We start from the raw sequence: 26,941 nt of genomic DNA, 5'->3' as shown, positions 1-26,941 counted from the left end.
GGTTAGAGGCTATGTTTACAGGGATGGGATGGGGATGGCACTGTTGAAACTCCTTTGTGAGATGAATCCCTCTATAGGATGCTACCAGAGACCTTTTCCTCTTGCAATATTGGTTTTGAAGCATTTAAATATTATATAGTCCTAATTATCAAGTTTGGTTTTTGTAGCTAATAAATTTCCACAAATAAAAGGCAACAATTTTCAACTCCACGTGAGTATTATGCACTTTTTAAAAAGCCTTTATAGTTTTAGAGTAGTTTTAGGTTCACAGCAAAATTGAGAGGAAGGTACAGAGATTTTCCATACCCCTGTCCCTACACATGCACAGCCTCCTCAGCTATCAATAGCCCTCACCATAGAGGTACATTTCTTAAAATCAATGAACCTATATCGTAATCACTCAAAGTTCATAGTTTACATTAGGATTCACTCTTGGAGCTGTATGTTCTCTGAATCTGGACAAATGTGTACTGACATGTATCCACCATTATAGTATCATACAGAGTATTTTTACTGCCCTAAAATCCCTATTAATTCCTCCTCCCTCCCACTCTGCACCCAACCCCTGGCATCCACTGATTTTCTTCACTTTCTCTGTAGTTTTGCCTTTTTCAGAACATCATATAGTTAGGATTATACAGTATGTAGCCTTTCAGATTGTCTTCTCTCACTTATAATATGCATCTAAGCTTCCTTCATGTCTTTTCATGGCTTGATAGCTCATCTCTTAGCACAGAAGAATATTCCATTGGCTGGATGTACCACAGTTTATCCATTCAAAGGACATCTTGGTTGCTTTTAAGTTTTGGCAATTATGAAGAGTGGCTATAGGCACACGTGCAGGTTTTTATGTGGATATAAGTTTTCAGCTCTTTTGGATAGATACCAAGAACCATGATTCCTGGATCGTATGTTAAGAGCGTCTTAGTTTGGCAAGAAAGTGCCAGACTGTTTTCCAGAGTGGCTATGCGCATGGAGTCTGGTGAGAAATACAAAGGCATAAATGGGCAATGTAACCACTTTAGTGATAAGGAAAATACAAGGTACTCCCCATATCATATTATTTAATTAGTGAGAGAGGACTAAACTAGCTAAAGGATTAAATTTTCTATAATGATATTTATTTTGTGGAAAATCTGCATTTTTCCCTCCAGTGATGAATGAGTGCTCCTATCGCTCCACATCCTTGCGAGCATTTGGTGTTGTCAGTGTTTGGGATTTTGGCCCCTCTATGAGTGTATAGTGGTAGCTCAGTACCGTTTTAATTTGCATTTCCCTGATAACAAATGATATAGAGCATCATTTCATATGATTATTTGCCATCTCTATATCTTCTTGAAAGAGTTGTTTGTTGAGGTCTTTAGCCCATTTTGAAAATTGGTGATGTAGTTTGGATGTGTGTCCTTACCCAAATCCCATGCTTAATTGTAATCCCCAGTGTTGGAGGTGGGGCCTGGTGGAGGTGATTGGATCATGGGGGTGGATTTCTCGTGAATGATGTTGTGCCTTCCCCTTGGTACTGTCTTCATGATAATGAGTTCTCATGAGATCTGGTTGTTTAAAAATGTGTAGCACCTCTCCGCTTGCTCTCTTGCTCTTGCCATATGATGTGCCTGCTACCCCTTTTGTCTACTGCCATGGTTATAAGTTTCCTGAGGCCTCCTCAGAAGCTGAGCAGATGTGAGCATCTTGCTTCCTGTACAGCCTGTAGAACCGTGAACCAATTAAACCTCTTTTCTTTATAAATTACTCACTCTTAGACATTTTTATAGCAAAGAAAGAATGGATTAATACACTCGGGTTGTTTGTTTTCTTATTGTTGGGTTTGAAGAGTTATCTGTGTATTTTGGATGACAGTCTTTTATCAGATGTGTCTTTTGCAAATATTTTCTTCCAGTCTGTTGCTTGTTTTCACGTTCTCTTGACATTGTCTTTTGCAGAACAGAAGTTTTACATTTGATGGGGTCTCACTTATCTATTATTTCTTTCATGGATTGTGCCTTTGATGTTCTTTCTAAAAGTCATCAGTATATCGAAGGTCATCTAGGTTTCCTCTTCGTAATTTGGCAGGAGTTATATAGTTTTGCATTTCATATTTAAGTCTATAGTTCATTTTGGGTTAATTGTTGTGGAGGATATAAGGTGAGTGTCTAGATTTATGTTTTTGCATGTAGATGTCCAGTTCTTCCAGAAACATTTGTTGAAAAGACTATCTTTGCTCCGTTGTATTGTCTTCGCTCCTTTATCAAAGATCAGTTGACTATATATGTGTTGGACTATTTCTGAGCTCTCTGTTCCATTTCATTGATCTATTTGTCTGTTCTTTGGTCAATACCGTGCTGTCTTGATTACTGTAGTTTTATAGTAAGTCTTAAATTAAGGGAGTGTCAGTCTTCCAACTTTGTTCTTCTTTTTCTATATTATGTTGGCTATTTTGTGTCTTCTGCCTTTCCATATAAACTTTAGAATTAGTTTGTCAATATCTAAGAAATAACCAGTTGGGGTTTTACTTGGTGTTTCACTGATATTGTGGATCAAGCTGGGAAGAAATGACACCTTGACAATAGTGAGTCTTCCTATCCATGAACATAAAATGTCTTTCTGAGTTCTTAAAATTTTTTCATCAGCTTTGTAGTTTTCCTTATATAGATCTTGTACATGTTTTATTAGAGTTATACTTAAGTATTTTATTTTGGGGAGGTGCTAATGTAAATGGTATTATGTTGTTAATTTCAAATTCCACTTGTTCACTGATGTTATGTAAGAAAGGAATTGACTTTTTTATGTTAACCTGTATCCTGTAACCTGGCTATAATTGCATATTAGTTCCAGGAGCATTTTTTTTTGTTGTTGATGTTTTTCTTTCCCAATCTTTATAGTTTCTTTTTTCTTGTTTTGTTTTATTGCAATAGCTAGGACTTCCAGTATGATGTTGAAAGAAGTGGTAATGGGCTGGGTGTGGCGGCTCATGCCTGTAATCTCAGCACTTTGGGAGGCCAAGGCTGGAGGATCACTTGAGCCCAGGAGTTTTAGTGCTCTTAGTTTAAACTTCACTTTCAATTGATATACTTTATAATTTTCATTAAGTTTTAGTTCTTTGATTCCTATTATAACATCTTTATTTGTTCTATGTTGTATAATATGAAACTCTAACTGTTGTATCATTATCACTATTTTTCTTTCAATAACATTATCCATTTGTTAGCATAGAGGTTGCCTATATTGATGCCAAAGATGAAGGGTATGGAATTTAACACAAATTAAAATATATATGCGAGACAGTGTGTGAAAAGGGGAACTAGAAGATACAGATATTTAGTAGCTATAAATCTGTATTTTCTTTAGTGTCCATAGTTCTTTTAGTCTTTATTTTAGAAACCAGAAAGAAAGGATTTTTCCAATTCTTAAAATGCTATTAATTTTCAACCCTTTGGGTGAGAAACCTGTTCATTCTCTTTCCTAAATCAAATGCTTCATGTTTTCATTTAAAAAAAATAACAAAAATAAAATAAGTACTTTATATGGCATAAAGGAGATAAATAGATATTAATGAAATGTTTCCCATATTGATATGCAGAATTAAATAAATTTAATAAGGAGCCTGGAATCTGTGATCATAAATGCCATTTAACCTTGAACTCTACTTTTATATACAGTTTTATTTCAAGAAGCAGGTTAGAAGTTATAAATACTGGGTGAGGAACATGTATTAAATGCCAATTCCATTTGTTTGTCCTTAATTTTTAACTGGTTATTGTGACTGTTCAGCCTTTTAGGATGATTTTACATTCTCTTCTAATGAGACAGAAATATTTGTCATGGATAAGTATCATAAAATGGAGAGGATTTATGATAGCATTGTGAAATACTCCTACTGAAATTTAGTTTTCAAGTTGATTGGTTTTTTTTTAAAGTAATTAAATTTAGGATCTTTGAAAATAGCTACAAGAGTTGGGACAATTTTTAATGACTGTGGGGCATCAACAAAGGATAATATATTTCCAATCTGGTGCTCAGGGAATAGAGCTTGCAGAACCCATACTAATTTTGATAGTGGTTGCTATGTACTCAATTTGTTGCACACTACTTAAGAAGTATACCACAAGGACTCATTCTGACTAAAATATGAATGAAGCAGCTGCCCTAGGAGATTTTGAATCCAAACCATGTATAGCTAAACACCTCATTTAGTTAAGTGAGACATCTGGTATGTCAAAGTGTAACAAAGTTTCCTATTATGGAATTTTTATAATATAGTAACAAATCCATTGCTTTAGCTAATGAGAACTGATTTAATACTCTTTCATTGAATAGCGCTGTATGTTGAATCCCAACTTGATAAACATGATCATGTTTAATATATTGGTGTCGAGTAATTCTCAGGATTCTTTTTGAAGGTTAACAGAAGTACCATCTAGCATATCCTTATTTTAGGAAGTAATATACTATTAAATATCATTTCAGATGTTCCTCTTACATATCAAGCAGAAGGAAGTCGGCAAGCTCTGAAAGTTTACTTCTACGTTGATAGTTATCATTTTGAACAACTTCCTCAACGATTGAAAAATGGAGGAGGGTTTAAAATTCATCCTGTTCTTTTTGCGCAAGGTAAACTGTTTTTCTTTTGATGGGTGCTATACTTAAATTATTTTATCTTTATTAAAGCTTTTATAAATGTGATTTTAACAGTCGGGATTTTAAAATTAATTTGAAAATATTTAGCTAATATATTTGCTTCTGGGAATGTTTATTAAGGAAATAATGTATTATTTAAATATTTATCAAATACACTTGCAGCATTATTTATAATGGAGAAATAAGACATGAGTGGTGTAAATAAAGATAAAATAATTTGGGTTAAATAAACTGCTTAAGTAAGTTAAATTATGTTAAACTCATTACAGTTTTATGGCTAAAATATTTTATGAGATAGAAAAAGTTAATATATGCATACAGATTATTAAACAGAATTTATACTTTAATCTCAATTATATCACACATGTATATCTATGCCTGCATATATGTATGTTAAATGTTTTCAGTATCATTTGGTGGTTAAATTGATGCTTTTAAAATTCTTTACGTCAATTTTTCTTTTTGATCAGAAAATATATATTCCTTTGTCATTTTGTTTTTCCTAAGAGTGACTATCAACGTCTGCAGTAGAATAAATCAAGGGTAGCATGAGCAAGAAAATTCTTGTAGTGAACTGTGTTTCTGAGGGAAGGTCTGGAATATTTCTTATTTTGGGGTCATAAAATGCTACCTAAAAAAGATCAGAAGTCTTGATTGTTGTGGAGTGTCCTCTAGTCTATTATTTCCCTCCGCATTCTAAAAAAATATGTGTGCCGTGTCACAAGATTTTATCAGTTTCTCTGAATGATACCAGAGTGAATTTTATTTTTTTCTTCTTTTGAGTTTTCAAGAACTACGTTGGTTTTGCTGTGGAATTTCAATGCTCTAATAAAAAATGAGAAGAGTAGAGGGGATAAAATCCATCTATCTATATAACTAAAGAATGGACAGGCATATGAAATCTAAATTCACTACTAAATGAAAATTTTGTATTATACCATGATATGGTTTGGCTGTGTCCCCACCCAAATCTCATCTTGAATTCCCATGTGTTGTGGGAGGGACTTGTGGGAGGTAATTCAATAATGGGGGTGGGTCTTTCCTCTGCTGTTCTAGTGATAGTGAATAAGTTTCATGAGATCTGATGACTTTAAAAATGGAAGTTTCCGTGCACAAGCCCTCTTCTCTTTTCTGCCACCATGTGAGACTTGCCTTTCACCTTCCACTATGATTGTGAGGCCTCCCCAGTCATGTGGAAGTGTAAGTCCATTAGACCCCTTTCTTTTGTAAATTGCCCAGTCTTGGATACGTCTTTATCAGCAGCGTGAAAACAGACTAATACATACCACGTGCGTATTATTTTAAAACCCTGAATTCAATTACCATAGTTTAAAAACCGTGAGTACCTCAAACATACTTGGCAGGAATACATTTTAACAGATGAAGATTGCAGTGAAGAGATGATTTTAGGAGTTATTAGAAGGTATTTTTATTTCTCTTTGGAGAAACTGTGATTTATAGACAGGGTCAGTGTAGGTAATCCAAGATTCTGTAATGAAAAGGAAGAAGAATAAAAGAAGCAATGGGCAAAAATGGACCTTTGGAGACAAGTTAGAAGAATAATTTAATCTAAAATATGTTGGGCTAGTTGCAGTGGCTCACGAATATAATCCTAGCACTTTGGGAGGCTGAGGCAGGCGGATCACCTGAGGTCAGGAGTTCGAGATCAGCCCAGGCAACATGGTGGAACCCTGTGTCTACTAAAAATACAAAAATTAGCCAGGTGTGTTGGTATGTGCCTGTAATCCCAGCTACTCGGGAGGCTGAGGCACAAGAATTACTTGAACCTGGGAGGCAAAAGTTGCAGTGAGCCAAGATCGTGCCACTGCACTCCAGCCTGGGCAACAGGGTGAAACTCTGCTTCAATAAATAGCCATTACAGGGATAGACAGTTTGAGAAGATAGGGACGGACGTTGGTCTGGAATGTTAACTTTTATAGGGTTTAGCCAGGACTTACAATTGTAAAGACTCTCCATTTCTTTTCCTTTATTTCTCTCTTCTTCAAAATTTTGTCTTTGAAATTATTACTGAGATGACAGATGGCACTAAGCATCTTTAAAAAAAATTATTGCATCTGTGACACATCAGCCATAAATAGCTGAATAATCATATCCAACAGCAAATGTACACACAGACAAAAAATTATTTTGCAAGCAACCTCTATTTTATAACTTTGGCAAAAGCCAATTTAAAAATAATCCCTAAATATGTATTATTTCAGTGCGTATACTATAGCTTTTAAAATGTAATTGAAAGAAAAGCTATAGCAAACATTAGGTTTTGGTATGCTCACAGCAGCAAAATATGAAAAATGATTTGAATAAGCAACGGTAGAAATACTTCTGCAGTTGAGGTCACAGATAGGTAAACAAGATGGGAAACGTTCTGTGCCACTAAAAATCTGTCAGTAATAAGGTTGTTTATTTAAGGGGGGTGCAGAAGTTCTTCTGCCTTTATAAAACTCTCATGAGGAATCATTAGTAGCTTAGTATTCACCAGATTGAGAGAAGTATAGGAAAATCAGACCGAGTTTGAACAGAGATTACCATCTGGTAATTGAAGGCAGTGGTAAATGAAAGAGATTCCAAATGTCATCTCTTCCTGGAATGAAAGTTTATTTAAAGCATTTTAGTTTTGTATATACATGAGTCTTTGCTAGCAAATAAAAAAATAGAAGAAATGGATGAATTTGAAATTTTCCTAGGAAATTTACTAAAGTCGACCCTCCTAAAGTTGTCTGTGGTACCATATACTTAGAGTAGAACAGGGAGCAAATGTGTCACCCCGTCTCATTTTGCTTGCCTCCATGGAGCACTGGGAAAAGGAGGGCGCGGTGGTTGATGGGGCATCCTGCAAAGATGGGACCAGCTATTAGATCAGGAATTTCAGGATTGGAGGTGAGCAGGGTTGGAGGCCAATGTGTATTGCTGAAGGCAAGAACTGCGGAAGAACAGGAACCTAGGCAGACAAAAGGGATACAGATTTTCAAGGTAAGGAACACAGAAACAGCTGGACAGGGAAGTAAGTGCAAAGCATAACCAACCAAACTGCTAGAATGTGCCAGTCACACTAAAGCAATCTTCTGGCTGGTATTCCTAAGTGCTTCCTACACGACAGGGAAAGCTGTTGGGATCCCTCAGCCCTTGGTGAGATAAAGCAAGCAACTATGAGTTGGCAGAAAATGAGAGTACAAAGAGGATAAATATTCAGGGTCACTTCTCTACACGCTCCCCACTGACTAATTTTCCTGATCCGTCAGTGGTTTTCAGTACTTAGCTGCACATTAACGATCTTGGAAAGGTTTTAGAGAATACTCAGGCTCAGCCTCATGCAAAATCATTTAAGGCAGAATCTCTGAGAAGTGGAGCCCAAATACCAGGATATTTTAGAAGCTTTCCAGGTGATTCTGGAGTCCACCAAAAGTGAGAAACCACTCTAGGTCTGTGTGGATTATGAAACACTGTACAATTATCCAGCTAATCTTTATTTAATTAGACTAATTCATCTTACAGATGTTCAGCATGTCTAGATTCTGGGGAGCTGAAGCAAGGATGCCAGGAACAACGTAAAAGATTTCTGCATTGTTAGGTCATCAGGATGCAGGCTGCCCTTAGGAGGAGGTGTGATCCTGGTGGGATAGTTTTCTCTGGCAAAGGCTGGAGAGTGAACAGCTGCGAGATGTCTTCCGCAGCGATCACAGCAGCCGGGCAATGAGCCCATCATTTCTGAGAGAGGACCCGAGCCAGTGGCTCTCTCAGCATCCTCTGTAGTCCATGCTTGGCACCCATCAGACCCATGTCTTTGTGTAGGGACTGGGAGAGGCTTTTCCAGGACTCCCGTGGACCTGCTTTCTGGATGGGGGAGGGGATAATTTAGGAGAGAAAAATTAAAAGGATTAGCTATAGCCCTTGCAGCCCCAGCTTGTCTACAGCTGCCACAGAGTCTCGTTTTCCCTCTTCTGCTATCCATTGTAGATTAGCCTCACCCTCTGTCTGAACCTCTGCTGGTCTCTGTGGCTAATCTGTGGCATGACCAATACCTTCGTCCCTAAGGGGCTTGATCCTCTGATTACTCTACCTTTTCAGACTGCTGCAGTTGTCCATTTATCATCAAATTTGTGCAAGGAAGTACTAAGAGGGACCCCAGTAGATACCTGGGTGCCATACATATTCCTTCTGGCTCCCATTGTGTAACAATAGTGCTACCTGTTTCTGATGATTAGGCTGGAGCAGCTTTGCCGAGGTGGCGATTGATCTTCTTGGCTGTGGGTGCCTTGGAAACTCACAGACCGAGTGTTTCAGGGATTGGAAGCTCACATTTCCCAAGTGAGTCATTGGAAATGATGCGTTTGTTTCCCAGTGCTACCCTAGCAAGTTACCACAAGCTGGGTGGCTTAAAACAATAGAAATGTATTCTGCCACAGTTCTGAAGGTCGGAAGTTGGAAATCAGGATGTTGTCAGGCCATGCTTCCTCCTTCCTCTTTTGGCCTTTGGTGTCTGTCAGCAGTCCTTGGCATTCCTTGGTTTGTGGCAGCATAACTACAATCTCTGCCCCTGTCCTCACACGGTCTTCTCCCCTCTGTGTGTGTCTGTCTCTGTGTTTCTATATACTAATTGCCCTCTTCTTATAGAGGCACCAATCATTGGATTTGGGCCTATCATAATTCAGCAGGACCTCATTTTAATTTGGCTACATCTACAAAAACCCTATTTCAAAATAAGGTCAAGACTGAATGTGATAGCTCAGAAATCCCAGAACTTTCTGGGGCCAAGATGGAAGGATCACTTGAGCCCAGGAACTTGAGATCAGCCTGGGCAACATATTGAGACTTCACCTCTTAAAAAAAAAATTAGCTGGTGCTGGTGGCACACACCTGTAGTCCTGCCTATTTGGGAGACTGAGGTGGAAGGATCGCTTGAGTCTAAGAGGCTGAGGCTGTAGTGAATTATGATAGCACTACTGCACACCAGCCTGGGCAACAGAGTGGGACCCTATCTCAAAACAAACAAACAAACCAAAAATAAGGCCACATTTGTAGGCCCCAAGGGGTTAGGACTTTGTCATATCTTTTTGTGGGCACATTCAACCCTCGACAGATGTTAAACACCGTCATTTCTGCTTTCACCCTTGGTTCCTGGACCCAGGTATTCTACCTCTCAGGAATGTGGCATCATATACAGGTCTTTGAATATGTGTAGTGAAGATACAGTGTCCTGAAGTATAGCATTGCTTCCTTGTAAAGTGTTGTTAAATACCTATTTCCTGGGCCTCCTGATGGTAGTTTCCCTTAAACCAAATAGGGTATGTGATGCTGGTCTTGTCTCTGCCAGCATGCTCTTCAGTATTCCCGTTTTTTTTACCTCCTATGAAAAAAAAAAAGCTGCCACCCAAACCAACTACCCCTAAGTCTTACCTCTTTACAAGGTATCTTTCTTTGCTCCAAGAATAATAAAAATCACATAGAAACTTGAGTGCTTTCTCTTTTAAATGAAAGGGAAGGTTTGTTATAAACATTGTCATTTTCTAAGTGCCCTTTATTCAATTTTTTTTTCCTCCTAAACTCTTCTTTAGGCTCTTTAAAAGGTAAATCTTGGCCGGGCGCGGTGGCTCACGCCTGTAATCCCAGCACTTTGGGAGGCTGAGGTGGGCAGATCACGAGGTCGGTAGATCGTAGCCATCCTGGCTAACACGGTGAAACCCTGTCTCTACTAAAAATACAAAAATAAGTAAGCTGGACATGGTGGCAGGTGCCTGTAGTCCCAGCTATTCCAGAAATTGAGGCAGGAGAATGGCGTGAACCTGGAGGCGGAGCTTGCAGTGAGCCGAGATCGCGCCACTGCCCTCCAGCCTGGGTGACAGAGTGAGACTCCGTCTCAAAAAAAAAAAAAAAAAAAAAAAAAATTAAATCTTTTAGTTTTCCATTTTGGTTTTACACAGGATTTATAATTGAAACAATATAGATTTTTTTGCAAAAGAAGAAATAGTTTCCAGAATGGAGATTTTCAAAATGTTAGGAGTCTGTGTGAAGGTGTAAACCCACCTCTCTTCAGACAGCACAGTTCCAATCAGCCTAGCTGTGCCAACTGCTATTGGAGGAGGATGGGAGGTTTCACGATGACTCAATGGCCAATTAAATGCTTTCAAATTCATGGTTTATCGCAAGGCTTTCACACACCAACAATCATGCAAACATATTCAGTACACACAGACAGACATAAAATGGGGGTAACAAACCATGGTGAGTAGCTCAGGAGGCCTGCAGGCTGACCGAGGCACAAGGAAGGCCTGGATTTCCCTGGAAACACTGACCAGCAAGGGGTTGGGGGTCCCGGCTCATCTCTTGGCAGAGCTTCTAGGGCGAGGAGGCCTCAGAGTTCTCCTGGCAAAGCTTCTGCAGGCATCTCAACCATTGTCAGTTTCTTGCTGTTTTTATGGCTCTCCACAGTAGTGTGTCCATAGTCATTATCTCAGCCACCTTTGGCTTCACTTTCCTGTGGGGTCTCTGAGGTGCCTGGCCGTGGCAGGTGTCATCTTATCACCTCAGTCCACCATACATGTGCTTATCACTTTGAAGAGTCAGCAGTTTCACTGTGGGTTGAGTGACTTGTTATAAATGACTCCATTTTGAGACATTTAGAATCACAAAACATTATTATATATCACACGGCCATTCTCACATATTTGTCATAATGGGATCAACAAATCTTGCTTCTCTCCCAATAACTGGGACCAATTCTGAGGAATTGTGACCCATGGTGACCATTTCTGGGGAATTCTAGCAGTGCATGTGCCGTGTCTTATTTAACCAAAAAAGTGTGCTATCAAAAGAGAGTGTTAGCAGACTGACACTATTCTTAAAATTATTCTTCAGAGATTCTGTGTTTTTCCCGATTAATCCCTTTCTTGGGAAAGCCTTGAAAGGTATTTTGAGTAAGTGGAAATGTAGCTTGCTTCAGTCTAAGAATAATTTAATCTTTAATTTTCTCTAACATTCATTAGGTTTTCCTTTTTTGCTGACTACCTAAATTTAATGGAATGTTTTTCTTCCTTTGCTTGAAAAGTAGTAGAAGTAAATAAACTAAATATTCAACCAAGTACATGGATACTGCTTTTGAGAAATATATCATTTTATGGATGAGAACTAAGGAAACTAGACAAGGAAATGCCAAATTTAACATGTTTGAAATTAACATGTTATTTAATTTGGTAGAATGTTGTTCTGGGTTTTTCATAACAATAAATAAACAAGTTATTTAGCTAAAATAGGGAATGTTGTCATCTTTCCTCTTCTCTGTCATACAAATTTTAGTTTTTAAATATAAAACTCATCTTTTTTTGTTCATTCCCCACAACTCTATACATGTGACACAGAATTCTTACTAAGACTCTTGGCAAAATTGTTAGGCACTTTTCCAGTTTTCAAAAAATTTTATGTGGTTGTGAATTTTAACTGACTTGTTAATTTGGAATAATATTGTCAAAAATGTAACGAAGATGGAAATTTATGAAATTGTAGAACTATTCATTAAAATTATATTAAATTATGTTTATATACTTGTTCTTATATAAAATTTGGGACAGAACTGGCCATTCTGGCCAAAGTTGAACCATCAAGATCTTTATAAAAATTAGTTCCCAGCCCTCTCCCCTTGTAGCAGGACGAGTGACTGACAAAACTCCTCAGACACCGAGTTAAAGAAAGAAGAGGTTTATTCAGCCAGGAGCATCAGCAAGACTTCTGTCTCAAGAGCTGAGCTGAGCTCTTGAGACAGAGCAATTCCTGTCCCTTTTAAGGGCTCACAACTGTAAGGGGGTGTGTGTGAGAGGGTCGTGATTGATTGAGCAAGCAGGGGGTACGTGACTGGGGGCTGCATGCACCTGTAATTAGATCAGAACGAAACAAGAGGGATTTTCACAGTGCATTTCTATACAATGTCTGTAATCTATAGATAACAGAACCAATTAGGTCAGGGGTCGATCTTTAACTACCAGGCCCAGGGTGCGGCGCTGGACTGTCTGCCTGTGGATTTCATTTCTGCCTTTTAGATTTTACTTCTTCTTTCTTTGGAGGCAGAAATTGGGCATAAGACAATATGAGGGATGGTCTCCTCCCTTACCCTCACAGTTCCACTGCTGTGCCATCCCACTGTTCTCCTTCCAGTTTTTCTGGTTTTAAGTCACAAATCAAAGTGGTTTTGCATGGACCCTTCTCTTAGTCCCACAAACTTTGTGTTTGGCTAAGCACACTCTGCATAATCAGTATCTCATCGGAACTGAATTAGGTAGTACCCATACAGCATTTGGCATGTTGCCTAGTAAATAAAACTCATTCAATAAGTAAGAATACTCATGAGCTGTCTTAATACTATTATTTAATTAAATTCTTTCTCATTAACCATAACTGGTAGGTACTTTTATTTTGCAAGTCAAAAATGCAGAACCTCAGAATTTCAGATATGAATTAACTTGACCAAAGTCACACAGCAGAAACTGGAATTTTACTCTAATGCATCAGCGTTCCAACTGGTAAGAGTAATTTATCTTGAAGTATGACTATTGGTAGACTGAATCCCTTCACAAATAGCAGCTTGTGAACATGGCATGTATTTAAGGATTATTTTATCAGGGACAGTTTCTTTTATTTTCTGTGTGTATTCAGGACCAGAAGTTTGTTGAACCAGTTACAACTATTGTAATTAATGAAAATGTAGGCTCTAAGAGAGAAAGCCTGTCCTTTTCCCTTTGAAAGGTTGCTGAAAATGAAGTTGCAATAGGCAGATTAATAAGGAAATAAAGCATACAAAATTTATTTAATGTGCACAGGGCAAAAATCATGGGAGAGTGATTACCCAATAACTCGATGAGGTCCAGATACTTATATACCCTTCTTCATAGGCGATGGGGGAGATGGGGAATGTAGGAGGTAGTAAAATGTTTATTAGGGAGAATGAACGGGCCTGGGAGACAGAAATTAACTTGTAAATGATTGTCTTGGAATTTGAATGAGCTGGAGAAATAGATACTATCTTATGGGAGGAATCCTTCTAGGTGAGTTACCTTCCACAGTCTTCTTTTCTAGCATAGATAATGAGATTTCCAGGGATGGTAGGGATAGCAATTGTGTTCTCTTTTGCAGATCTAGACTTAAGGTAGATAGGGCATATCAGAAAAAAGCCTCATCCAATATCTGCTGACTTGCAGAAGCCTTTAATTTAAAGTAATCAGTATACCAGGGTGTCATATTTTAAGGGTAAAGTTTCCTGGGTTCCTTCCCAGAAGCCATAAGAAATAAACAAATTAAAAATCTGTGAAATAAGCACACAAATTTCATTTTCTGTACTGAAGTATGTAGTATATTTTCTCCCTTATCTTTCACAATTGCTTTTCTCAACTGTAAACCAATTTTTAAAATTTCCATTTAAAAACAATCTGCAAGTTTGACATGGATCTTTAAAATTTTATTATTTTCTTCAGTGTTCTAGAATTCTGACTAGTTTAATAAAACTATAGCACAGCTAAAATTAGCAGTCAATTTCCTATTTCCCCCCCTGAAAATGGTGATAGTTTCTTTCACTTTAAAGAAACCTCATGATTTAGTTTAGAAACTAGTGCATTTAGCAGTCTTGAAAGAAGATTGTTTTGAATTTTAAATCGTTTATTTAAAATTGAGGCTCATAAGTAGTGATGCATTTCAAGAGAAAATAATTTTTACATTTCCAACTTGGACCCACAGCCATTCCTGTTACTGGCAACCTTTCCACAGGAAATCTTGTATTTCTGGGCCCTTTTCCTGCGATTTATTTCCTCTCCAAAATTTTTTAAATGATACTTCATAAAGGTTAAAGGAAAAAGAAATACTGAATCAAAAATGTTATTAAAAAGGAAATGTGTATGCTATTCAAAATACATTTAAAATTAGTGGGATATTATAACTAAATTAAATGACAGTTTGAGTAGAGGTGATTTTCTAAGATTTCAATTTATACTTTTTATTTAATACATTAACATTTCTTTATTAAGGTTATACAAGAATGTGAATATGCGTGGGGAGTGAAAATTTCCTTTTTTTTACTCTGACATGTTTTTGTTGTTGTTAACAATTGTTTTAAGAGACAGAGTCTTACTCTGTCCTCCAGACTGGAGTCCAGTGGCACGATCCTAGCTTACTGCAGCTTCGAAGTCCTGGGCTCAAGTTATCTTCCCACCTCAGCCTCCTGAGTGTCTAGGACTACAGGTGCATGCCACCATGCCAGGCTAATTTTTAAATTTTATTTTTTTAGAGACAGGATCTCGCTATGTTGCCTAAGCTAGTTTTGAACTTCTGACCTCAAATGATCCACCTGCCTTGGCTCTCAAAGTGCTGGAATTACAGACATGCGCCACCGTGCTAGGCCCCTGACATATATTAATGCACACTTCTGCCTTTCATACATATGTTCCGAATATGAGCATATATGTGTCATATGTAATAGACGTGTGTATAAATATAAAATATATTGAAAGTGTAAGTTTAGCTTCACAAAGAATGTTGTAGAGGAGGAAAAATAATTTTCTCTCTACCTTTCATAGTTCTTAGTTGGGATGGTCCCCATAGCAAAAGACAAGTTAACAAGGGAAAAGCAAACAGAAGTTTAACGGCATGTATACCTCATGTATATATGCGAGATACCTAAGGAAAAGTGACTATATCTGAAAAAGGTAGCTTTGAACTTAGGCTTAAATATAACCGTTTTCTACTGAAACAGAAGAAGTGTCTAGGGAAGGCCTAGTTATGGGGAGGTGACCAGGAAAGCACCATTAAAAAAAGGGTAAGATGTGTTGTGCAGATAAAACTCTCTGTGATCATCTTCCTTCTCTTCCTTGTACAGAGGGGGAGACACTCTTACAAGGAGAGGTTTCCTTTATGGATGTACATTTTCCTTATCAAAGGGAAACTTCTACTCTGTTCTCAGAGTTTCTCCTGTGTCTGCATGCAGTTTCTCAAAATAACCAGATCAAAATAATCCTTATGCCAGTGAGACATATTTTGGGGCGGTGTATTCTGGTCTCCTACAGTTATATTTTGGAGTGGCATATTTTGGTCTCCTACAACATATACAAAATTTTTTAAAAATAGAGGACAGTTAAACCAGAAATTTTCTTTCCCATTGGACAGAAAAATCATCAAATGTTTGATATTTATTTTGAGAGCAGAACAGTTTTCATTCATTTTTGGACCTAATATAATTTTTTTGCATATGTGTTGATAATTGGTCCTATTTGCTAAATTTACTAATAATCAATAAAATTATACTACATGTGGAGAAATTGAGTTTAAAATTGCTTGTAAAATATGTTTACTTGTTTACACAGCACTGGAGAGCATGGAAGGATATTATTACAGAGACAATGTTTCCGTGGAAGAATTTCAAGCTCAGATAAATGCGGCCTCACTGGAAAAGGTCAAACAGTACAACCAGAAGCTCAGGTATGTAACAGTCCAAATGAAAAATAATAAGTGTCTATATTTTAATAGAAATGTGTTAATAAGATTTTTGATGTTATTTATCATATTAGATTATTAATGACATTTCTTTTGATATAAAGTCCTCATATTTAGGGTTTAACATTTTAAATATTCTAATTTGCTATACTTTTTCCAAGTAAAAATAAGTAAAAGTGTGTTGAAAATTTTTATGCAAATATTAAAATTTCTGAAGAGATAAAGAGAAGGGGTTAAATATATAGTAGACCATTTCCAAGAAAGAAAATCACTGAGATATGTTATAGTGGTGTGCCCTATGAGATTTATTGGATTAAAGGTAAAATAGGTTTCTCTATGTACCATTAAACAGCTGGCACCCCCACATGGAGAGAAGAATATGTGCTCAGCATGGAAGACATGATTGATCATGTGCTTGGTACTGGAAGAATATTTACTTTCAAATGTGTCCCTTAATGCTTGCATTTTACTGTCTTTTTCCCCCCCAAAAATAGTGTTACTGGTACAATGATAAATGACAGGCAAAATTGACCACAGTAAGTGAAAGGGAAATGTATTATAATTCAAAAGCTTTATTTGTCAACAAATGATTAGTTGTATATTATCTTTTTGTATATATATTTGTATGTATTGTATGTATATGTATGTATATTAGTTGTATATTATCTACATATAGATATATATACACAGATCTCCCTTTTATCTTATGAATTACCCTGTTGACAGATCACTTTTAAAAACTTAACAAATTAAGGTTTTTATTTTTAAAAGAAAAATATTTTTGTTCTATCTTGAGCCTTAATAAATCAAAAATACTATTTTGAAATTTTAAATTTTTTGTCCTCTCAGCTTAAAAGGAAGAACCTGAGGCAAAATTAATATAAGTAGGGAGTTTATTTGGGGCAAGCTTGAGAATTGCAAGCCAGGAGCATAGATTCAAATTGCCGTGAATATTCACTCCAGTTAGCAGCAATTACAAGTAGATTTTTAAAGGAAAAAATGGGAGACAGGGAGTGAGCTGATACAAAGTTGCTTGTCAGGCATTCTCATCGATTTACAGAAATAACATTGACAAGTGGTTGGCCATCCATTGTTAAGCTCTAGGGTGTGGGTTATAGAGTCCAGTGTGGCATCATTATGTTAAGTTACAGCTACTTATGGTGATAGCAAGCAGTTTCAAGAGATTAATACACAGCACAGAGGGACTAGAAGGATGTAATTGCTGTTTCATTTTAATGTCTCTCTGGGCCGGTTAATTAAAGTAACTTGCATTCCTCAGATAAAAGTTATTTTCTTTTCTTATTTCCCCCTTTTGATCAAAAATCTATCTTCTTGAGAGCATTGATGATCAAAATTTAAGTATCAAGGTGTCCATCATCAAGAAGGCTCATTCCCAACTAGTTATGTCAAAGTCATCGATTTATGGCTGCTGTTGCTTGTTGAATCGTACCTAGACTTCAGAGTATCGTCAAGTTTTTTTTTGACGTCAAAAAGGCAATGTTTTATTATTTCAGAATGAAAGTCTATATTATTAAGATTTAAATTAGTAAAGTTTTGAACAATGTGATCTGGCAACATCTATTTTAAAATATTCATGTACTTTGACCGACAGATTCATTATTTATTTATTTATTTTTGTTATACTTTAAGTTCTAGGGTACATGTGCACAACGTGCAGGTTTGTTACATATGTATACATGTGCCATGTTGGTGTGCTGCACCTATTAACTCATCATTTACATTAGGTATATCTCCTAATGCTATCCCCCTTACCCCCACCCCATGACAGGCCCTGGTGTGTGATGTTCTGCATCCTGTGTCCAAGTGTTCTCATTGTTCAGTTCCCACCTATGAGTGAGAACATGCAGTTTTTGGTTTTCTGTCCTTGCGATAGTTTGCTCAGAATGATGGTTTCCAGCTTCATCCATGTCCCTACAAAGGACATGAACTCATCCTTTTTTATGGCTGCATAGTATTCCATGCTGTATATGTGCCACATTTTCTTAATCCAGTCTATCATTGATGGACATTTGGGTTGGTTCCAAGTCTTTGCTATTGTGAAAAGTGCCGCAATAAACATTCGTGTGCATGTGTCTTTACAGCAGCATGATTTATAATCCTTTGGGTATATGCCCAGTAATGGGATGGCTGGGTCAAATAGTATTTCTAGTTCTAGATCCTTGAGGAATTGCCACACTGTCCTCCACAATGGTTGAACTAATTTATTGTCCCACCAACAGTGTAAAAGTGTTCCTATTTCTATACATCCTCTCCAGCACCTGTTGTTTCCTGACTTTTTAATGATTGCCATTCTACCTGGTGTGAGATGGTATCTCATTGTGGTTTTGATTTGCATTTCTCTGATGGCGAGTGATGATGAGCATTTTTTCATGTTTCTGTTGGCTGTATAAATGTCTTCCTTTGAGAAGTGTCTGTTCATATCCTGTATCATCAATTTGGTTTCCTCAGAAGAAGGAAAACAACAAGAGATAGTGGAAATATAATCCATGTAAGGATTATAACTAAGGTCTCTCCCACAACATGTGGGGATTATGGGAGCTAGAATTCCAGATTTGGGTTGGGACACAGCCAAACCATATCACAGTTTTAACCTAGTAACCAATTTTCAATGAAAAACCTAGGAATTAAGTAATTTTGGACTATTTTTTACTATTATTTTTTGATGAAAACCATTTTATTATTCCTTAGAAAGAGGTTTTGTCAATGTCTGTTGACTAGCAGATCTAAAAATATATTTAGATAGTTTTACTATGCCATATAAAATATGATGTTGAAGTACATAAACGTAAATTTATGTTTAACAATTAATGTTTCAGTATTTTAACTTAGAAATGACTCAGACATTTTATGATTAGCTATTACTTAATCTAACATAACAAAATCTTAAGACTTTTAAATTACTGAAAAGAATTCTGAAACTATAAAACAGATACCCTCTATAATGTCTTCCCCAGTTGCCCTAGGTCCCTAATATTTACATGGCACCCAAAGATGGCAATGAAGAGCATGGCCCAACTGGGTCCTGAATTTCCACGCCAAGTACAGAGCTCAGAAGAGAGGAGAGAGCTGTGAAGAGTATGATTGGAGGATCAGACCCCTCCCAGCATGGCCAGGAGGAAAAGCTGGGTCAGGGAGAAAGAGGCCATGTTAAGCTTGATTCTGCTTTTTAGTTGGCGGTCTAGGCTCTGAGGACTTGTCCCCAGGCCTCACTGTGGCCATCTGTCCAGATCCCAGATCTACATGCTCAAATCCAAAGACATAAGCTCACAGACAAATTAAGCAAATATTTGAAAATGTCATATAAGCTACAGTTTTATGACCTTAAAATATCTAGCAGAGATAGTATAAACTTGTCTGACCAGCAGACACAGACAAAAATGTCCAAATTATGAAGCTCTTCCTATTTTATTTTACCAACAATTTTTAAACTATCTTTATTTAACAAAGATTACTAAATTCATGTGAATTTGAAAAGCATTTGGTTTAGTTATTTAATTTGTGGGTACGCTTATTTACAAGCCAGTTTGGTGTTATAGACAACACATAAAACGATGTGTACACATGTATACACAAAAATACAGGCAGTCATAAAAATCTTATAGCTTTAGTTTTAAAACTCTAGCCATGAGTCAGATAAAACTCTCTAGTTTAAAAGGACAGTTGTGTTCAAACTGTGCCTTTCTTTATGGGAAAGGTTAACGTTTATCTGTTTCATGTGGCTGAAGCTCTTACTGAATTTTAGAGAAATAGGGTAGCAAATTTGCATCGCAAATCAAAGATAGAAAATTTAATATTTTTAAAGAAGGAATTTGGGTATGTTAGAGGAATGTTAAAAATGAATTTCAAGGCAACACAAAATCATAGGACTTTACTATAGAATTTCATAAGGAGGCCAATTTCATTTAGATAGGTAGCTTTTAATTTAGTGTCTGTTTTCCAAATGGGCTCAAGGTGGAGTCCATTAAGGAACAGGGTCAGTAAAGCATTTGCAGTTTTTAAAGCTGAATAATTTAAATATGTGAAAAGCAAGCACAGTTGGAAGGCAGAGCATTTAGATTTTTTAAAATCAAGCATTCTAATTTTGCATTGTATCCTGGATTCCTCCCTCACAAAAAATGGGAAACACCACAGGACTAGGCCAAGCAATGCTTCTATGGTGCACTGTGCTACAAAGACATTTCTCCAAGGTTTAAACCTCACCTGTCTCATCTAAACTTCCAAGGAAATGAGTAGTGTCCTGTAGCAATAACCATTTATTGTAAACAATAGCCCTCATCCACCTCCAAAACTGCAGCTCTGCCAGTGACCCTCCAGTCATCACATACACTAAGGTCAAGTTCTCTCTCAGTACAAAGTAATCTCTGGTACTCCTGAAAACCAATGAGATCAGGTAACACAGTACAAAAGACGGTAGAGTATGAGACCTCAAATGAATCTGTCCATGATGCTCTAGACTTTACAGGAGGGCAGATGACCCAAAAAAGGGGTCAGTGGCACCTTTTTCTGTGTTTCTTAAACAGTCTGAGTCATTAGATGTCTCTCCCAGATCCTTTTATGTGGTACCTAAGATGGCAAAGAGGAAAAAGGAGTCAGGAAGAATAGAAGTAAATAATAGAACAATTTTTAAGAAAGGAAGTGAACAGGGGGAACAAGCAGATAATTAATGAAGGATTTCCATCCACAGGAAAATAATAATCTCCAAAACAGGATCCAAAGAGAAAAAGCAGAAAGGCCTTAATATGTATAAAATGTATACACACACACACACACACACATATGTACACACACTATATATAATATGTTAATATATATGTATATAATGTGTTTGTGTGTGTACTTGAATATCATCTTTTAGTCAAGCTGACTTCTGACCTTTTAAAAAATGCATTTTAATAAATCTTTTATTATCGCATTATAGCCAAGAAAAAACAGCTGATAATCTGGCTTAAATTTTTTTTTTTTTTTTTTTTTTTTGAGATGGAGTTTCACTCTTGTTGCCCAGGCTGCAGTGCAGTGGCACGATCTTGGCTCACCGCAACCTCCACCTCCTGGGTTCAAGCAATTCTCTTGCCTCAGCCTCCCAAGTAGCCGGGATTACAAGCATGTGACACTCCGCCAGGCTAATTTTGTATTTTTAGTAGAGATGGGGTTTCTCCATGTTGGTCAGGCTGGTCTCGAACTACTCTCCTCAGGTGATCCGTCTGCCTTGGCCTCCCAAAGTTCTGGGATTACAGGCATGAGCCACTGCGCCCAGCCAAGTCAATTTTTTTTTTTTTTTTTTTTTAAACCAAAGGCACTCTCCTGAGTGGCAAAGTCAAAAGTCACAAAAATATTAAACCAAAAGGAGCCGGTTCCCTAATCAGTAATAAAACCCAGGCCCTGGTGGTATACACACAACATCATAACCACTAGACCACAGATGAAGGGCTTTCTTACTTTTGCCTTTTATGTTTTCAAATCTTGCTGGGTATTCAAAGCAGGCTGCTTGAGCATTTAGAAGATTTTAAGTTGATTCAGATCTAATCTCAGCAGGAGTGCTGCTCAGCTCATTCCCTGGATGTTAGCATTTCAACATCAGCATCAATAATTAGTCTTGGTTTAAAGAAAATGGTTGGATCTACATGTTTATAATCTCAGTAGTTTTGTTTTCATTCATCTCCCCATTTTAGACTATTAGTCTTTTAATTACCTGTTGTATCGACCTAAGCAATTGTCAGCGAGGCAACCAAGGTGTATTTTGGAGACCCATCTTGTTCATTGGGTGGTCTTTTTATTCATTTATTTATTTACTTAGTTTCTCTCTTTTGTTCCCCCATCCCCTCGGTGTTTTCATGGACGGGTTTTTTTAGTTGAGCAAAGAATAGTTTGAGAACCAGGCATTCCCCAGAACCAGAAGTTGCTCCCAGCGACTCTGGGACTGGAGTCACTATGCTACAATAGGAGTTTCAGGGAGGGAGTCAAACACCTGGGAATTCCCTCTGGTGGTGGTGATGGGTGTGTACTGTTTACCGCCTAAATGGAGGCAATTGTCTCAGGATTTCTTATAGAAGTTTTTTGTTGTTGTTTTTAAGTACCATTGGAAGTAAGTCTTTAATTATCTGGTTCCAAAACCAGCTTTTTCTAATTGTGCACATAAATAAATTATTTTAGGTATTTCAGAAGATCCCCAGTTTTGGAGAGATTTATTGTTTGACTATTCCAGGTTAGGTGGGTCCACTTTCCTAGATATTTACAAGAAGATGTCCATAGTGTTATATATAAATTCAGCTGAGGTTTAATAAGAGTTGGTCACAGATGAAAAATGCAGCCCAAATTTCAAAAATAGGAAAGTATCTGCAATTTTTTTAAAGCATGCTGTGTAAAACCAGACCACTGGTGCCTAAATGGCAATCCTTACCCAAACCTCTGCTGTAGGCAGGGGCAGGAAAATTTTGACCTGAAGCCCTGGTCCTGAGACAGGCTGAAGGAGGCAGTTCCCTGCAGAGCTCTTTGCCTGAATCTTCTGTCTAAAGACAGAGACTGGAGCCCTCATTCATAAAGGAAAGAGAGAGGGTTTGAAAAACAGCCCAAATAAGGTGTAGACCTTCGACCAAAGACTAGGCGGTCTGAATTCAGGTAAACTCACATGAAACACCCAGTAGGACTTCTGAAGATGGAATGCTGGTGCTGGTACCAAGCCCTGCTTTCAGAGAAAAACACCAGGTGGTCTGGGGGAGTCACTCTGAAATCTGCCAAGTTATGCCAAATATGTCGACCTAAAAGGAAGAAATGAAAGCAAAATCAATGTAAGTAGAGAGTTTATTTGGGCCAAGCTTGAGGATTGCAACCTAGGAGCATAGATTCAAGTTGCCCTGAATACACACTTTGATTAGCGGCAGTTATGAGTGGATTTTTAAAGGGAAGAAAAGGGGACAGGGAGTTAATCTCGACTTCTTAAGAAGCATGTCCACTGACTAAGAAACATTGAATTTAAGAAGTTTAAGTCCTATTTTGCAAAAATCTTCCAATTGACAATTGTCATCACAAGAGTAATTTTGCCTTGAAATCTGACAAAATATATTCTTCTGTGGCTGGATGTGGTGACTCATGCCTATAATCCCAGCACTTCGAGAGGCTGAGGTATAAGGATCATTTGAGGCCAGGAGTTCAAGACCAGCTTGGGCAACATAGGCAGACCCTGTCTCTACAATTTTTTTTTTAATTAGCCAGATATGATGGCCCAGCTGTTCCAGAGACTGAGATGGGTGGATGGCTTGAGCTGTGGAGGTCAAGGCTGCAGTGAATTGTGATCATACAGCATTGCGCTCCAGCCTGCATGACAGAGAAAAAAAAAATAAAGTTAAAAATTTATTCTTATGTTAGTTTTAAACAAAATACAAAATTAAAGCATTTGTAGAGAACCTGCAGCTCTGAGACTATAACTCTTGATTCCAATTTAAGAAAATGGGTCTACATCATTGCTGTAGCAATTTAACTAATCTCCTTGCTGGGAAAAACCAGAGTTGTTTTAATTTACTCAGAATTTTGCTTCCAAATAATAATTTTAAGCCATGATTTGCACTGTGTCACTGTCCTGCTCATAGCACTTTAGTGTTGTCTTATTCCCACCCCCTAAAAAAGTCACAAACTCCTTAGCATAGCAGTTGGGATCTTTCATGACTTGGCCCAAGATTGCATTTGTCTACTGTCTATGAATGCATCAGCAATACTGTGTTCTCCTCTTTTTTTTTTTTTATTTTTTGGAGACAGAGTCTCACTCTGTCACCCAGGCTGAGTGCAGTGCAGTGGTGCAATCTTGGCTCACTGCAATCTCTGCCTTCCAGGTTCAAGCTATTCTCCTGTCTCAGCCTCCCCAGTAGCTAGGACTATAGGCACGCCACCATGTCCAGCTAATTTTTGTATTTTGGGGTAGAGATGGAGTTTCACCATGTTGGCCAGGCTGGTCTTGAACTTCTGACCACAGGTGATCTGCCCACCTTGGCCTCCCAAAGTGCTGGGATTACAGGCGTGAGCCACCTCACCTGACCCTCATTTCTAATCATGTGCTGTACTTGCCTTTTTCCATGACTTTTCACCTGTCACTTAGCATCTGCCTCCAACTGTTTATAAAACTACTCGGTGTAAATCAATGTCCAGTTCTGGTATAGTTCCCTTTGTAAAATATTTTTCTTTTATTATTGGACTGGAATAAAACCTGGGAACTAGAATTTTAGAAAGCTCTTAGGAGATTCTACTGTGCACCCCAAATTGAAAACAAGTCCCCTACCTCAGTAGTTCTTAAAATGTGATCCCAAGACCAGCATCATCTGTATCATTTACAGACTTGCCAAAAGCTCTTGTGTCGGCCCAGCAGCCTTTGTTTTAATAAACTTGGTGGGTGATTCTTATACACATTCAAATTTCAGAACCACTTGCCCTTGGCCAAAATGAACATCAGATCATTCTACTAGTCTTTCAATGTACTTTATTTATGGTTATTACAGAATTCAGTGTTCCTCTAAAATGATATAGCTACATGTACAGATTTCTCATCTTTTTATTCTAGCATAAATTCTTTGATACGTGTGCTATGTTTATCTTGGTATCACCCATTGTGTTTATCAAAGTATTTTGCCTAAGAATCTCTCCACAAATATATGTTTAGTGCATTAAAGCTTTTGGGTATAACTAGCAGGGAGAAATGGGAATGTGACATACCATTCACACCCCTGTGGATCTTTTATTAAAAAACAGAAATTTAGTATATACTCATATAAAACAGATAGCTGACAAGATGTTTTTAATAATGATACTTTATTAAGAAAATAGCATGAGCATTAATTACATGATACCCTGTTCACCTAAGAAAACATTTTAATGTCTCTTTCTTGGAGAAAGCATTTTTAAATGTACAACCTCTTCAGTACAAATTAGGTGTCTTTGTAAGAATTACCTGCTGTATATCCTCCTTGTTGTGTATTAGATTTCCTTTGCACAGGAAGACAGTTATCTTCCTTTTGACTTTCAATAATGCCTCCTCATTTTGCTTATTTCTTGGGTAAGGTGTTAATTTCTTCCTTTATTTTTCCTGTTAATCTGTAACCACAAATACTCCTAAGTTGCTTTTGGGCAATCTGCTCTTGGTTTTTCAGGCCACAAGCCCACACTGACCAATTCTTCACAGGGGCTCTTACTGCCTGTGTTAAAAAGTAACCCTAAGGTGTGAGTCTTTCCTTAATAACTGAGTACCCTTTTTCACACTTTCACTTCAAACCATTTCATTCTGGAAAGTGATTTGTTTACTTACTAATTGGACCTCAGAAAATGACTTTTTTTTTTTTTTTTTTTTTTTTTTTTTTTTACTTACAACTCTTTATCATTGTCTTAGAAAGCAGTCTTTAGATTATAAGTTTCAGAAACCAAACTCAAACTGGCATAAACAAAATACTGACTTGGCTTGTCTAACAGAGACATCCAGGGGCTGTGGCCACTTCAGGCACAGCTCTATCCAGGGGGATTACAGGTCCTCAAGATGCGGTTTCTCTCTCCATCTGCTGGCATTTCTTTCCTCTGTGTGGCCTTCGTTTTTGGGCAGGGTGGTTTCACATTTGGGTAAAGACGGTTCCTACAAACCCGTGTTCTATTCTCAGAAGAAGAGAAGGTGAAACCACCACTCCTTTCTGAGAGCCCCAGTGAAGGACCTGGGGAGGCAATCAGCCAGACCCAGGCCACACACCCATTCCTGGGTGGGCTTGGCACTAGATAACACCAAAGGACTGTCACCAAGAGTGAGGGTCAGAATGCTGGACAAACAAAGTCAATGAATTTCACTCCATTTATGGAGTTTGTTCCACAGATGTGGAACAATCTCCATAATTGGAAATGGAACAAACGTGGACCAGAAGTGCTGTTCCAGAAGAGCAAAGAGGTAGAAGTCATTTTCTACTTAAAAGAAAAAGATAACCACAATACCTACCAAATTTTAAGAACATATTAAGAGTCAGTCACAATGTTAGGTGAGTTATGTGGACTGTTTGAAAACCCAGTGAATTCCATGTTATTATTTCCATTTTAAGGGGAATTGAAGGTTACCCAGATAATCGGTGGGAAAATCACGATTTAAATCAAAGACATTTTCTCTTTATCATCCATATTGTTTATACTTTATTAGGCCATCTGAGTCAATGGAGTGAACAGTAGACAGTGAAAACAAATTCTGTGTTACTAACCTTTAGTGTCAGATATTATCAGTTGCCCCCAACTGCCTAATTCCGTTCCATGAGGTATTTATTTATCCAGTCGATGTTCAAGAGGTCTTCATTCTTGTGAAAATGAGAAAGACAGAAAATGAACAAGTAAACAAGTCCATAAACAAAGCCTTTTAGATGGTGGAAAATGCAGTGAAGAAAATATAAAACAGGCTGATCTACTAGAAGGTTAGTAATTCGGAGGAGGTAGTTAAGGATGACTTAAATACTAGGTGATATTTGAACAATAGCGTGAATTATAAAGAGACAGCTTTTCTAAAATCTTGGGCAAGATCTTTCCAGAGACAGTGAATGGATACACTGAAGTCATAGAAATAAGCTTGTCATGTTTGAGGAAGACAGAGAAGGCTAGTGGGAGTTCAGCACATTGAGGAGAAGGGTGTGTATTGAGAGGGATGGACAGAGCCCCAGTCATGTAGGGCTGTGTGTAGGCCATTGTAGGAAGCTGCAATTTTATTGTCAACACAATGGAGAGGCCACTGAAATGTTTTACTGAGTTATTGCTGTCCATTTGTATTTCATGCATCGATTATCAGTAGTCATAAAAATAGTTA

At 37.5% G+C, this 26,941-nt stretch overlaps 1 protein-coding gene across 1 annotated transcript in view; it reads left to right on the top strand.

Annotated features, from left to right (window-relative positions):
- PREX2 (phosphatidylinositol-3,4,5-trisphosphate dependent Rac exchange factor 2) overlaps positions 1 to 26,941 on the top strand; it is a 283,120-nt gene that overhangs the window by 184,969 nt on the left and 71,210 nt on the right. The window contains exons 34-35 of the mRNA XM_050802148.1: positions 4,465 to 4,608; positions 15,990 to 16,104. Coding sequence (XP_050658105.1) covers positions 4,465 to 4,608; positions 15,990 to 16,104 — 259 coding nt within the window. The remainder of the gene's footprint in view (positions 1 to 4,464; positions 4,609 to 15,989; positions 16,105 to 26,941) is intronic.

The sequence above is a fragment of the Macaca thibetana genome, chromosome 8 (genome assembly GCF_024542745.1).
Source record: "Macaca thibetana thibetana isolate TM-01 chromosome 8, ASM2454274v1, whole genome shotgun sequence".
In the NCBI taxonomy this organism is placed as follows: domain Eukaryota; kingdom Metazoa; phylum Chordata; class Mammalia; order Primates; family Cercopithecidae; genus Macaca; species Macaca thibetana.
Note: the sequence above shows the minus strand (reverse complement) of the source record. Positions and strands in the feature narration are given on the sequence as shown.